Below are 15,004 nucleotides of genomic sequence, written 5' to 3'. Positions count from 1 at the left end.
TGTGTGTGTGTGTATGTGTGTATGCGTGTCCCCACACTAGGCCGTGGGCTCCCTATGGATATGGACCCTATGTTGCTTTCCTTTTTGTCTCCAGTGCCTGGCACAGAGTAGGTGTTCAAAACTGCGCTTCTGAAATTTCACTGAACCCAAGGCTCAGGGAAACTGGGGGCCACCCACCTGGACTCCAGGCTGCCTGACTGTGATAGGAACTCCAAGACCAGTGAACGAAGAGAAAGGAACGGGAGCCCCGCTCAGCCCCTTCTTTCTCAGCATGTGTGCTGCCGTTTTCCAGGTCTCTCCATCCCTGGCCTGGCCTGGCCTGGCCCTGCCTGGCTGAGAAGATGAGGAGGGAACCAGACTGAGATACACGACAGGTCTGTGCTGGTGACCTGTCTCTTGCATGAGTTTTTTTAAGGCCCAGTTTCGTGGGAAGTCCTCTCCTCCTCACCTCCATCTCAACTCTGAGTGCTAGGCCTGGGCTGGGCTCAACTCGAAAAAGAACAAAGGGACCCAAGAAAGCAGCACCAAGAGAATTCAGCCTTCCTTAGGAGCCCAGAGATCAGAGTGCCCAAACCAGCCGGAGAGCTAGATCTTTCTAAAGCCTTTACTCTAGTCTTACCAGCAGTACACTGAAATTGCTCTAAGAACAAGGCAATCAAAGAACTTTCTAGCTGGGAAGCTGGTGGGCCGCAAGGCAGCTCCCAGCTCCTTTGGGAGGTTGGCTCCAACGCTTCTGCCTGAGGGCCCCTGCTGTCCCTTCTCAAGCCCTGCCCAGGCCTGTCCCAGAGCAGGTCAGAGCCTTCCTTGGGGACCCCGGGTGGCCTGCTGCCCCAGGGAGACACCCAGAGCTTGTGGAATCTCCTGTGGAAGCAGAGCCAATCAGTGGGTGGCTCCCCAGAGGCAGGGTCATGGCCAGGGTGGCCCGTCCAGCACCCCTGGGCCCAGGACAGTTAGCCTTGGGAGGTGGGGCCCCAGGGATGGGCTGCAGGGGGGTGCACGCCTCGGGGAGGACCCACGTTGGGAAGCAGAGCTGGCGTCCACAGCCTGGACCGTCCTTGCAGGCGGCTGGATGACTCAGGTCCTGCCGGCAGGTCTGGATGTGCTGAGGCAAATCCAGCCTCCCCTCCCTCCCCTCTCCTGTCTCAGCACTCCAGGTAGAGGCCGGGCCTCCTCCTTCCCGCTCCACTGGGAGGGTGGCTGCAATGCGTCAGCCTGAAGGCCACCGCCGGTCACCTTCTCAAGCCCTGCCCCAGAGCAGGTCAGAGCCCTCCTCCGTGGGGGACCCCAGTTGGCCCAGCAGCACCCTGACATGCATCTGCCTCAGGGAGAGATTGGGAACCTGGAGGGTGGGCACCCACATTTCACATCTTCTCTGAGCCTCACAAGCACCCTGCCCCTTGGCCAGCCCCGGTGTCCTTATTTCAGACGAACGACAGAAGCCCACGACCTCATAGCTAGTGCTGAGTGGCTGAGCGTCCACTTAAACCTGGGCCTCCAGATGTGGATTCTCAAGTGCACACCAGGGCCCACGGTCTCGGGGAGGCAGGGCCTCCCACACTCAGAGGACCTGGGCCAGGCAGGCCTCACCTAGTCCTGTCTCAGGCTGGGGCCTGATTCCTTGGGACTGGATTTGTCTGTAGGTCTTAGGGTAAAGGTGTCTGGAATAAGCAGGTTCTCAGCTACCAGGGAAGGGGAGCCGTGAGCTCCCCTACTGGGCCTTCAGGAGTTGAAGTCCACGACCTCCTCAGTCACCCTCGGCCTCACTTGTATCTGTGGGGTCTGCTGTAGACGTCTCTTGAGCAGTTCTGCACTTGAATATCCCTTGACTTCAGAAAGGAGGAGGAGTCATAACTGCCTTGGGTTAGTCCTTTACCATGTTCTAGGCACCAGACTAAGGTCTTGACACACAGAATGTCTTCTCCCCTGCACCCCAAACCTGCGAGCCAGGTATCATTTGCATTCCTATGGGCAGAGGAGGAGGCTAACGGAGACACCGGGGACCTGGTCTAACCTGAGTGGTGGTGCTGGATTTGAGCCCAGGTCTGCAGGCGCCAAAGCCCAGGCTCTTACACGGGGAAGCTGACCCTACCTGTGGGCCCTGCCACACGGATCCAGCAGGCGCCCTGGCTAAAGCTCCCCTCCTCCCCCACCTGGGGCTCCAGGTCTCTTCTCCAGACCCTGGAATCACCCTTGAGTAACCCTGTGTGGGGAGGGTTAGGTGGCGCCCTCTGCCTCCTACCATCGGAGACCTTTGGTCTTGGCCCAGGCTGCACCTGCTGCAGCTCCAGTCTCCACGCGGCTGGCACAGCAAACAGGCCAGCTCCAGGCCGGCCAGCTGCCCACCAAGTGCTGCTGGAGCCCTGGCCCCAGGCAGTTCTGCCCCCACCCTGGGTGGCCGAAGCCGCGGGAATATGCCAGCCAGGCCGAGCCCTCCGAACCCCAGTGTGGGGCTTGGGGCTGAGAGGACATGCGACCTGGGACAAAGGCTGCCTGCTGTTCTGCAGTCCAGAGAACAGCGGGCCCTGATTCAGCGTCTCATCCTGAGGCAGGTGGGTTCAGACAACAGCAACTCATCCACTGTTTACAGAGCGCAGAGAGGCTCGGACATAAACACAGAAGGGCAGTGACTGTCAGAAGAAGGAAACTCAACTCCTGGTCAGGCTAGGCTTTACACGAAGGCCTTTGTCACAAAGAGGCCAACATAAGGCCCGCCAGTTCCTCTTTTCTGCAGAAGATGGCTCTGTAGGTGGGTGCCGTCCCCCTCCCCAGGCTGTTTGCTGTGTGGCCTCAGGATCTGCTGAGAATGTCCCCCTTTCCCCCTCCCACTCTGTGTGGACTGCGGCTGGCAGTGACATTGAAGAACCAGTGCAGAGAAGGCGCCTGACCTTGGGGAGGAATGTGTGAAATGTTGGCAGCCACCCCCCACCTGGGGCCCAGGAATGCGGGTTCCTGGCCCAGCAGCCCGTGGCCACCAAGGGAGGTGCATGTGTGGCCGGAAGAGAAGGTGGGTGCGGGGCCCAGGAATGGCATTGTTGGAAGGCCCTGCAAGGTCACGGGGTGAGACTCCCGCCTGGTTACAGAAGGTGAAGCTGAGCCGTCTGGCTGCCCTCCTGGAGGTGCCAGCCCAGCACGCACTCTGATCCAATTAAGGGTGCAGTCCCTCACCCCTAAAGGCCCCTGAAGCCCACGGCCATGGGTACAGCTGTGACTTGACTTCTCAGACCTTCAGAACCAGATGTCAGAGCCCTTCATCCACCCATGTTACAGATGCAGAAACTGAGGCCCAGAGAGACAGGAACTGGCCACAGGAGCACTGACTATGAGCCAGGTCTCGGGGCGGGGGTGCTTTCGCTACACCCCTCCCACTTGCATGAAGCCGGGGGCGTCTCCTGCTCACAACAAGGGGACTCAGGTGGGCCCACCAAGCTCCCACAGGTTTCCAGATGGGAATCCAGCGCCTTCCGTGGGTGCCCTTCCCTGTCAGGGCAGACACTGAGGGCTTGGCCTCTATGCTCCAGCTCCTGGTGAGCAGGGGAACCTCAGCTCTGGCTACACAGCATTAATAAGGCCAAGCCAACTCCAGCTGATGCTCCTCTCTGCAACTGAAACCCAAGGAAGTGCTGAGTAAGGACACTGCTGCCCTCTTGTGGCCATGCCTGGGCATGACTGCTGTCCTCCGGGCCTCCAGAGGCTTCTCTCTGATTCCCCTCCTCCTAGAAAGCAGTGGGGGCCAGACAGGGTGGGCATCATCTCACCCGCCTATCACCAAGGCCAGCGCTTCAGCTGCAGAAAGCAAACGGGAAGGCTGGATCTGTCCGACGTCAGATCTGAGAGGAAGGAAGAAGGTCTCGGGCCCACAGGTGAGGCCTAGTCTGTGTTACCCAGAATGCTGGAATGTTGGGAGCAACTCGGTGGTTTCCATGGAAACAGCCTAATCGATCAACACTAGACAGGGTGGTTTGAAAATCTGGAGGATTTATTTCTCGGGAAGGTCCACAGCAACTGGCAGGCACTCCCCTCCCCTGTTCCCAGGAGGTTCTCGCTCCTCTGGTGAGAGATCCCCTCTCTTCTCAGAAGTGCCCCTGGGGAGACTGGGATGTGGAGAGAAAACACACACAACACTCCAGAGCCTTAAAAAATACAGCCACAACGACCTCCCCCACGCGAGGACACACATAGAAAATAAACACGTATAAAAGAGGCCAGCCCCACCCCAGCCAGGACCACCCAGAGCTAAATCGACGGAAGTGCCGACGGCCAAGACGCGGCCCTGGCTTCAGAGAGGGCACCCAGGAGGCGGGCAGGGGACCTCTCCCTGGAGCTCAGAACAAGGTGCCAAGGAACAAATAAATAAATAAATAAAGCCCTAAGAGTGTGGGCTGAGGCTTGGGGCCCCCGGGGGCGTCTTCCCTGAAGAGCAGATCCAGTGACCAGCAGAAAGAGAGAAGAGGGAAAACACCATCACAAAGCCGCACCCACCCGGCCTACAGAGCCGGCATCCTCAGATCCCAGAAGGGCCCCACCCAGGACCCAGCTCTGGAGGACGGAGGGGTGAGCTGGGGAGCCTCCTGGGCCAGGGAGGCCACCCGTGCTCCTGCCTTCATCCCGACCATCTCCACGAGCCGGGGCTAGAGCTGTCTCCAGCGTGGGCTCCCCACCAGGAAAGCTCTCTTCGGCCTTCCTGACCCCAGGCGTCTGCTGGGAGAAGTTCTGCTGTGACTGTAAACAGTCCATCCGGGTCCTTAGCTCCGCGTGGCCACAGGCATCTCCCCAACCTCCTGCGGGAGCTACACTCAACGCTCCCTTCAGCCCAACAAGGAAAAGGCATCAGACAGAAGAAGCACACACAGAGAAGGGGGCAGAAGTCGCCAGGACAGACAGTTTGGGCAGGAGGTCAAACTGGACACGTGAAGACGCCCCACAGACTCAGGAGCCCCAGGGTCCCCCCTGGAGCAGCAGGGGCCAGCGGGGAGCTGGGGGGAGCACGGGGCCCTCAGCTGGGCAGCAGCACGTGCTCTAGGAGGTAGGTGAGGGAGTCCCAGTGCTTCCAGAGCAGAAGGAGGACGAGGGCCAGGAGGGCGGTACTGGAGACGCGCAGGCGGGTCTTCATGAGCGGTGTGATGAAGCTGGCGACGGTGGACACGAAGACCAGCAGCACGGCCATGAGCGCCAGGATCACGTTGATGAACTTGCCCAGCAGGGCCCGCGCGTTGGCGTTCTCCACGCCCTCCAGCTGCACCACCTGCTGCTGCTGCTGCTGGAGCTCCAGCTTGGTGACCCGGGTCAGGCAGGACTCCACGGCCTCCTGCAGGGGCACAGGGCGGGTGAGCTTAGGATGGGGAGACCTCCGGTCTGAACCCCACCTGCCCCTCGGGAGGTGACAATGCTCAGGGCGCACCCCTCCGGAGGGTGGTCAGCTGCAGCTAGGGGCCCTGGTCCTTTAATGCTTACTATTTGGAGAGGCTGAGGGGAAGTGGAAGTCTTGATTAAGGGGAAGGGGCGGAAGCAGCCCACTCCCAGCTTCCTCTCGGGGCCATAGTACCTGGATGTCCCGGGCCCTCTCGTAGGACTGGTAGGCCACTTTCTCCTCCATGCTGGCCAGCTCCTGCTTCAGGTTGGTCATCTCGTTCTGGTGAAGTTCGGTCAGGTCGTTGAGCTGTTCCTCCAGCCGCTCGTACCTGCAGGAGGGAAAACACATGACACCAGCCCTGGCTCCCCGTCTCCCAGCTCCTCCCCAGGGTCAAGGTCACTCATTCTCAACAATGACTCAGTCCACCCCGTGTGTCCAGCCCTGTCCGATTTTAACAGCAACAAGAAAGCGACTGTGTACACAGCGGGCTTCCCAGGCGGCGCTAGTGGTAAAGAACCCGCCTGCCGGTGCGGGAGACATAAGAGACGTGGGTTCAACCCCTGGGTCGGGAAGATCCCCTGGAGAAGGAAATGGCAACCTACTCCTGTACTCTTGCCTGGAGAATCCCATGGACAGAGGAGCCTGGTACCCCGTAAGGTCGCAGAGTTGGGCACAACTGAAGTGACTTAGCACACACATGTATACACACAGCCCTTCTTAGAGGTGGGCTCTGTGGTAGGCACTTTATCCACATTGCCTCCTGGGGTCCTCCTCACCAATCTTCGGATAAGGACTGGCGCCATCTGCACTTTACAGACGAGAAGACTGAGGCCAGAGGCGCTGGGGACCGCCTGAGAGCATGGAGGTCATGGGAGGGGGTCGGGGCCTGACTGCCCACAGCCTGGGCCCTGGGCCTGGGCTAAGGTGCTCCCCTGGGGACAGGGACACAGACGCACAGTCCCTGTCCCAAAGGCACAGATATCAGAGGACGACTGTTACGTGGGGGCACTGAGTTTTCAGGCAGGTTTCTCCCCCCATTTTCCAAACCTTCTTCAAATATGTCAAGGAGGAAAAGTGCTATCTAAAGAGCAACTCTCTAAGGATCCCAAGGAACAAAAGCAGAGCCAGCAGAGGGAGGGCGTGGGGGCTCTAGCTGACCCCAGGCTGGCTTGGGAGCTCTGGCCTGATGTTCACACGGACCGGACCGCACCGGACACCTGCACAGGGCGCCGTCCTCACAAACCCTGTGAGCTGGGATTCGCGTTATTCCCACTTCACAGAGGAGGACCCCAGGTGCAGACAGCAAGTACTTTGTCCAAGGTAAAGAGAGGAAGAGTAGAGCTGGGATCCAAACCCAGGGAACCTGGCTCTGGGGTCAGTGCTCTTAGCCAGAGTCTCTCCAGATAAGAAGCTGGCCCCTGCCTCGGTTTCCCCTTTTGTACAACCACCATGTAATCAAGTAGGGATGCCACGACGCTTCTTCCAGAGGCCCCGTCATCCTATCTTCCAATCGCCCTGAAAGCGGGTGGAAGGCTCCTCGGGGGCCTCCTCCTGGCCCCTTCCAGCAGCCCAGGGCGCTGGGAGATGCTGCGTCTGCTTCTACCACCGAACCTGAAATCCGGCCCCTCTCACAGGCGGGGCGGGGCGGGGCGGGGCGGCGCACCCACCTGTAGCGCTCCTCCTGCAGGCACTGGGTCATGTAGGTGTAGTCCCTCTGCAGCTGCGCCTTCAGGTCCTCCATTGAGTCCTCTAGGTGTGACTGGCCCTCCTTGATCTCCCGCAGCTCTTCCAGCACAGCGTCCACGTTGCCAGGGGCCCCGTACAGCTGGCCGGATTTGGGGCTCCCCGGCGCGGCGGCGGCGGGCCCAGCCCCAGAGTTGCTGCCCGCACCCGCTGAGCTGGCGCTGGCGCTGGAGCACTCGTCGTCGCTGGCGTACTTGGGGCTGGACACGAGCGTGGCGCTGCCGCTCAGCGCCCGGGCCGCCTCCTCGGGCGGCCCGTCGTCCAGGGGGTCCTTCAGGTGCGCGATGTTGTCGGCGCTGCCGAACTTGTTCCGGATGAGGCTGGCGAACTCCCGGGGCTTGGATACCACGGCGGAGTGCGTAGCCTGCGAGAGGCCCGAGAGGCTGCCCTTGACGCCCTCCACCACGCCACCCCCGAAGCCGCTGATGCCCGCGCGCACGTTGGCGCCCACGTCCTTGAGGCCCTGCTGCATGTCCCGCAGCACGTCCTTGGGCTGCCGCGACGGCCCGTTCTGCTCGATCTCCCTCAGGCGCCGGCGGTAGTGCTCCAGCTTCTTGTGCAGCTGGGCGATGGTCTGCGCCGACTTCTGGTTCTTCTTCTCGAACACCTGCTTGATGCGAGACGCCTGCTGCTTGTCGGCGTTGTTGGCCAGCTTCAGGTACTCCGCCACGTTGTCGTCCCGCGCCTCCTGCTCAATCTTGATCTGCTCCGTGATCTTCAGGATCTTCTGGTGCAGGTGCTCGATGGCCGCCTTGGTCCGCTGGGGGTCCGGGGCCCCGTCCGGCACGTCCAAGCTGATGGGGCCATCGGCGTCACCATGGCCAGGGCCGCCGGCAAGGTTCAGGGCCAGGAAGTCCCCCTTGTCGACCTGGGGAGGAAGGCAAAGGAAGCTGCAGTCCATCAGGAAACCGAGGGAAGGGGGGCCCACAGGAGGCTCTCCTGGGTCCCCGGAGCCTCTGGACTTGGTTTCACTCTCTGGAAAATGGACGCAGGAGGAATAGGAAATTTTTAAGGAAGGAGTCCAAGACAGTCCCAGCAGTGACAACAGAATCCCCTCCCGCTGTCATTTATGAAGGGCGTGCACACCTGCCCCCTGCCTGATCCCTACAATGTCCCTGCCGTGCAGTTAGGCAGACCTGCGCCTCCTTTGGCGCAGAGTTCAAGCAAGTTGGCTGGGGATAAACAGCTACAGGAAGACAGAACCAGCAGCCCAGGATTCTTGCTGCCCCATCACATGGACCAAGCAGGCCTGAGGCTTCACCGTTATTCCAGGTTATTTCTCAGGGAGCAGACACACCGTTCCTCTGGACTCAAGTGTCCATAAGGCTCCTGCTTGGAGCAGGCCTCCCTCTCAGGCTGACCGGAGCCTCACTTGGGAAGCACCCCCCACTTTCCCACGTGGGCTTCCCGGGTGTGGCTCAGCAGGCCGCCCAGCTCTGCCGACACCTCTCCCCGTCCTGCCCTTACCTTGCTGCTCCCTGGAGTCGTCAGCAGCCTCTTGCGCTTCATGGTGGCGGGGGCGCCTGGGCCCGCCCTGTCCCGCAGGAGCAGACGAGGAGCACACCCCCCTGCCTGCCAGTGGGGTCTCAGGGGGCTCGGGTCCCAGAAGGCACCCACAGGGCGAGGGACGCGGGGCCCAGGCGAGGGGCCTGGGGACACCTGCCGCCCAGCGTGGAAGGAGCTGACTGGGCAGCAGGGAGCGGACAGTGCCTTTTCCTCTCCGGCAGGCGGGCTCCCTGGGTGCATCAGGGCAGCACAAAGAGAGGAGCCCAGAGACAGAGACAAGATGGGGAGGTGGAGCAAGGGGCAGGAAGGGGCACAGAGGATGGGCGAGGGGGAGACAGGCTGGATGGAAACAGGCAGGCCTGGAGCCCCACTCTCCAGGGCCGGACCCCCCTCGGCCTGCTGCAGGACCTCGGTCCACAGCCGAGTCCCCAAGTGTCTTATCACCATGCAGCAACGGAAGCAGCAGGAAATGGCTCAACCCCATGTATTTTTACACACAGCACACCCCAGGACGGCGGCCGGGTCAGGTCGTTCGCTCTCTATGCGTATGTTGTGGTGGGGGCAGGATGAGGTATACGTGGGGGAAGGGGTTAAACACAGACAAAGCGGCCCCTTCAGCTCACGCAACGGAAGCAGCCCGTGCCAATTACAGGCAGAAGTCACTGGGCTCCATTTCTCGCAAGGTACAAAGTTATTGGAAAACACCATGCAAAACAACAGCCCTGCCAAACTCAGGAGCCAGGGGAGGGTGGCTCCCCTGTGGGCTTCCTCTCCAGCCTTTCCAGGTCATGGTACCACTGGGGATGCTGGGAACAATACCATCCCTTCCCATCCCTCCTAAAGTCGGGACTTTCCTCGTGTCCCCATGCCCTCTGCCAGGTGCTGGTATCTTCATGACTTTGTACACCAGACGAGCCCACACTGATCCCAAGGACCACTCACTGCATCACACGGACTTCAGACAGCATCCTGCAGTTAAACTCCTTCCACCTGTGCTGTTCCCTACAGTGATGGCAAACAGCCAGCCTCTGGACTTTCCTGATCCTCGGTCTTCCCCCCTGTAAAATGGGGACACTCGTATCTCTTCTCAGGCCTCTGGTGAGGGGCATGCCACGTGATGTCCAAGGGCACTTGGCATAGTGTGGGCACACAGAGGTACTCATCTGTGCTGGCTGGGTCTGGCAGCACAACTTTGTGTGGTAGAGGAAATGAAGTTAAATTATTTAAAAGATGATACCAAAAAACTCACTCATCATTGAAACTATGAGACAAAATTAAATTCTACATGCAACACAAGTTTTAATACTAACTCGTTATTGATTGGGGGATTTTTGCAGAAACTAATGCCTGTGCCTGGCAATTTGCTGCACAGTGATATTGAAACCTCTCTGGTCAATAACATTCAGGTAAAAAAGATGTTGAAAGTGTTAGTCACGCAGTTGTGTCCAACTCTTTGCAACCCCATGGACTGTAGCCTGCCAGGCTCCTCTGTCCATGGAATTCTTCAGGCAAGAAGACTGGAGAGGGTAGCGATCCCCTTCTCCAGGGGATCTTCCTGACCCAGGGATCAAACCCAGGTCTCCTATATCGCAGGCAGATTCTTTACCACCTGAGCCACCAGGGAAGACAGCACAGGCAAAGCTATGGTTTTTCCAGTGGTCATGTATTGATGTGAGAGCTGGACCCTAAAGAAGGCTGAGTGCCAAAGAATTGATGCTTTTGAACTGTGGTGTTAGAGAAGATTCTTGAGAATCCCTTGGACTGCAAGGAGATCCAACCAGTTAATCCTAAAGGAAATCAGTTCTGAATATTCATTGGAAGGACTGATGCCGAAGCTGAAACTCCACTACTTTGGCCGCCTGACATGAAGAGCTGACTCATTAGAAAAGACCCTGATGCTGGGAAAGATTCAGGCCAGGAGGAGAAGGGGACGACAGAGGATGAGATGGTTGGATGGCATCACTGTCTCAATGGACATGAGTTTGAGAAAATTTCTGGGAGACAGTGAAGGACAGGGAAGCCTGGTGTGCTGCAGTCCATGGGATCGCAAAGAGCTGGACACGATGTAGTGACTGAACAACAGCCAAAGATGTATTCATACGTCTCTGGTCAATAATGTGTTAAAGAACTTGACCCCTTTATAAGGCCGCTTTCCAAAGGTGCTTTCCAAAGAGACTCAACACTTTTTCTCTCTTCCGCTCTCTTCACAGGAGAAAGAACAGCCAGAAACGATTGTGATCTGGCTGCCTCTCTGGCTGGTGCTCAGCTGGGCCCTGGGCTTGTCTTTATAAAGAGGAGCGCGTCAATCCACCCACTGGAGGAGTGTGGGAAGACCTAATGAGACAAGGACTCAAAAAGCCTGCGAAAAGCAGAAGTTCTTGGGATTACAAGGGAGTGTAAGACGGCAAATTCCCTGCCTGTCCTGGCTCCAGCCTGGCAGCTCTGAGCCTTTTACCCCTCGATCTGGCGGCTGTCTAGCTTACAAGTAGAAAAGCAGAGTTGAAACTGGCTGTGAAATCCCCATGAATGAGAGGACAGACACTCCAGGAAACCAGCAGGGCTTGGTGGTGAGCTCCTCCTCACCAGCCGGCCCTCTTCTCTGCTGTGGGGCTCAGACTCAAGCCTGGGGGTCCTGCAGCAGGGTCCCAGCTCCCTCCTGCCCCTCCACTGAGGTCTACAATGCCTGCAGCCTCTGGTCACCTCAGGTTACAGAACACCCCACTTTCTTCCTCTGTCTCCCCCGAGGGAGGCAAGTAGGAAGTTCTCCACTCCCTCACGTCCCCCAAGCCGCAACACCCTTTTAGGACTAAAGAAAAACAGGGTCCCCAGGGAAAGAGAGCCAAGGAGGCTGCAGACAGACGGGCAGAGGCTCAGAGAAGGATTATGGTTTAACAAAGGAAGGAATATTAGAGCGTTAGGAGGAAAAGATGAGAAAGCTGTTAAGAGGGCTGCAACAAGCAGCCCCGGAGGAGAATGAGATTTGCCCACAAAAAATGAAGAAGAATGGCAACGAGACAGGATGCAGGACCCACTCAGGCCACTAGAAAGGGCACAAAGAATGCAAGCGGACACCGGCTTAGAGCGCTGGCTCTGTCCCCCACCAGCGGTTTGCCTTCGGATATGTCACTAACTTTCCTGGGACTCAGCTTTCTCGTCTAGGAAAAGAAGGGGTAATTCTACCCACATCGACAGATTGTCAGGGGAATGAAACGAGACTGTGAGGACAATGGCTGGGGTACAGCCTTGGGGCACAGAGACAAGCCGCAGGCAACTGACAACACACAGCCGCCAGGACAGCTGCAGTTTAAAAAGGGAGATAACCAGGCTTGCCGAGGATATGGGGAAATCAGAACCTTCGTACCATGCTGGTAGGAATGCAAAGTGGTGCATCCACTGTGGAACACAGTTTGGAGGTTCCTCAAAAAGTTAAACACAGACTTATCATATGACCCAGCAACTCCACTCCTAGCTACACCCGCAAGGAATTGAAGGTGGGTATTTAAACACACACTGGTGCACATGGGTTCCCAGAAGCACTGTTTACCATAGCCAGAGGCTGGTGGACACAAGTCAAACGTCCACTGATCACTGGTAAGCAAAACTCGTACAGTCACACCATGGAATATCACTTGATTGTACAAAGAATGAAGAAGGACTGACATACGCCACACCACGGATGAACCTCAAGAACACCAAGTAAAAGGAAATAGGCACTAAGGGTCATATTCCTTTTATATGAAATGTCCAGAATAGTTAAACTCTTCATGACAGAAGGCGGATTAACGGCTGCCAGGGGCTGGGGAAGGGAGAAATGGGGAGCGGCCGCTTAACGGGTCCGGGATTCCTCTGGGGATGATGAAAGGGCTCTGGCGCTGGACAGAGGGGACGGGGCGGCACAGCCTGGGTGTGCGAGGCCTGGTCCTAGCCTGCCGGCCTGCGCTGCAGGTCCAGCCCATGTCCTGTTACAGAGCGGGTGGCAGGAGGGCGTCAGGCTCCTTCCTCTTACAGCCACATTCTGAACATGGCAGAAGCTCTAACTCCCTCAAAAGAGGAGCAATACAGATCACCGAGCTCCAGGTCGCTAGCAGGAGAAAACTCCCAGGGCCCACCGGCCCCGGAGCATGGCGCTGGGTGGGCTACACGGGCCCCAGCCCTCTGTCCAGGTCTAGCCACCAGCACCAAGGCCTCCTCTCCCCGCTGTCCCGTCTAAGAGGCCGGACGCTCTGCAGGTACCTGGCCCCACGATGAATCCCTGAGCGCCGTTCGGGTACGGGGAAAGTTCTAAGAAGAGGCGAACCATAGAGGGTGAGCCTGCTTCTTCCATGACCCCTATCCACACAAGGCGGCCAGGAGGCTACCAGCAGGCAGTGGTGCTCCCTGCTCAGGGTGACCAACAGCCAGGGCTGAGGCCACAGACACCAAGGTCCCAGAACTGCTGATGAACATTCTGGAAGAGCCAAAGTGGGGGCACTGCCTGCGTCTGGGATACAACTCTCCCCACTCGTCTCCTTGCTCTGGTGAGACCCCTCCACACACCCCCGAGAGCACCCTAATACAAGGCTTCACAGCGCCTCAGACTCTCCTCCCTGCCCCCTTCCAGCAGCACCCAGTGAAGCCAGATCAGGCACTCCGCCAGATTACAGGGCTCCCGGCCCAGGATCCCCGGGGCCTCCCAAGACCCCCAGCTCCTCTGGGGCCTGAGCTCACGTCCTCGGGTTAACCCCACTGGACACGGGTCTTCCTCCCACACGCTAGCCCAGCAGCCTGGGTCTCTGAGGCTCTCATGAAGCCCGTCCGTGCAGAGGGAAAGGGCACTAGCGTTTCAGGGGTCGGTTTCCCCAGCAACAGTACATCATAAACATTCTTCAGGATGGACCACATACACAGTCACACCTGCAAGGAGTGCGTGCTCCACACCTGCGCTCCCAGGTTCCCAGGACAGCACAGAGCTCCCCGCTGCGACGCCCCTTCTCTGGGGACAACAGCCCTGCCTACATTTACAGAGTGCTCCCGGCTTACAAAGGGGTCCCCAGAGCAGGCTGACACAGAAGTTGGGGCCTTCCTGTTCTAGCTCCCTGTTCAGGAATCGAAAAGCCAATGCTAAGGTCTCTTTTAGGGAAAAAAAGGGGGAAAAAGCATTGGGGCTCCTCTGCTTCCCTTTAGTAGGTCAGGGTGGCCCCGACATCCTGGGCCAGGTGGCCTGTGGTCCCCTTCCAGGGTGGAGAGCAATGGAGTCAGGCGTCCATCCCATCTTGTCCGTGGGTCTGGCCAGGCGGGCTGAGCCCACGCAGGGTACTACCTCTGGGCAAGGCCTGGGCAGCAGAGGCCAACAGCCCCGCAGGCAAGGGTAACGGGGCTGTGGGCCAGGGTGACTCAGCAGAGATGCCTCCATCTGCTGACTTCTGGCCCCGTGACTGTGATCTGAGCACCTTTCTCAGTAGAGCACGCGGATTCCTCTTCCACTGGCTCCCCGAGGGAAAGGGAGGGGAGTCAGGCTGGGGTGGAGAGGGGCAGTCATGGCCGGCTAACACCCCTCTGCCCAAACAGGCAGGTGCCCCTGTGATGAAGCTGGGAGGGAGGCAACCTGACGTCTCCCATCCCAACCTGACGCTCGGGCCAGAACGGGCTGGGAGGAGGACGCCAACCCTGGGCCCTGAGTCGGCGGCTGGCCCGTTCTCCAGGATCAGCAAGCGTGGCCTGCGGGCTTTCTCCTGCTGCTAGGGACAGGCAGGCGTGTGAGGCCACTCACCCCAGCTCTGGAGCATAATGACCGCCAGCCCAAGCCAGTGGGGGAGGGCCGGGAAGGCAAGAGCGAGGAGGGGAGGGAACCACCTTCCGCTGGCGCCTGGGAGCCGAAGCGGCTCCACTCCCACGGGCAGGGAGGCCAGTGTTTCGATAAACGGGCACACGAGGAGGAGCGCACACACGCACCTGGGTCTGGAGAAGAGGAGGATGAAAAGCTCCTGCAGTGAGGCCCCAGGGATTCGAGGGTGCGCGCCGAGGGGGGCTGGCTCCTGATGCAGTGCCCCATCCTCCTGACACCCCGCCCTCAGCGGATTAACCAGGAGCTTTACCCTGCCGCCAGGGACTGCAGGGCCAAGTCCACACAGATGGGGAGACTCACTGCCTCCCCGTTCCATGCAGTGCCCATGGCCTCCAGGCAGCAGGCATTGAGGCTTTGATCAGCCTTCCCCAGCAGCCCACGGGCGCCTGCCCACCCTGGTCCTAGGGGCAACTCTGCCTGGCAGAATGTCACGGCTCTCACCCAGCCATGGGATGCCAGTCCTTTCCTTGAGGCCCACCCCCGGCTCTGGTCGGAACCACACCCTCAGCTTAGCGGCCTCCTTTCAGCACTGCTGAGCACAATGGCCTTCTGTCCAGCAGGCGGCCTGCGATCCCCTCTGC

The 15,004-nt window shown here is 59.1% G+C and overlaps 1 protein-coding gene across 4 annotated transcripts in view; it reads right to left on the bottom strand.

Moving 5' to 3' along the window:
- Nucleotides 1–3,961: 3,961 nt before the first annotated feature.
- Nucleotides 3,962–15,004, bottom strand: part of TMCC2 (transmembrane and coiled-coil domain family 2) — a 38,034-nt gene continuing 26,991 nt past the window's right edge. For all 4 annotated transcript variants that reach the window (XM_070384565.1, XM_070384566.1, XM_070384567.1 and 1 more), the window contains 3 exons: nucleotides 7,018–7,961; nucleotides 5,543–5,678; nucleotides 3,962–5,305 (listed from right to left, as the gene is read on the bottom strand). In XM_070384565.1, coding sequence (XP_070240666.1) covers nucleotides 4,994–5,305; nucleotides 5,543–5,678; nucleotides 7,018–7,961 — 1,392 coding nt within the window. In that variant the 3' untranslated portion in view covers nucleotides 3,962–4,993. The remainder of the gene's footprint in view (nucleotides 5,306–5,542; nucleotides 5,679–7,017; nucleotides 7,962–15,004) is intronic.

The sequence above is a fragment of the Bos mutus genome, chromosome 16, assembly GCF_027580195.1.
Source record: "Bos mutus isolate GX-2022 chromosome 16, NWIPB_WYAK_1.1, whole genome shotgun sequence".
Classification (NCBI taxonomy): domain Eukaryota; kingdom Metazoa; phylum Chordata; class Mammalia; order Artiodactyla; family Bovidae; genus Bos; species Bos mutus.
The sequence above is the reverse complement of the archived record's forward strand: the minus strand, read 5'-3'. Positions and strand labels throughout refer to the sequence as shown.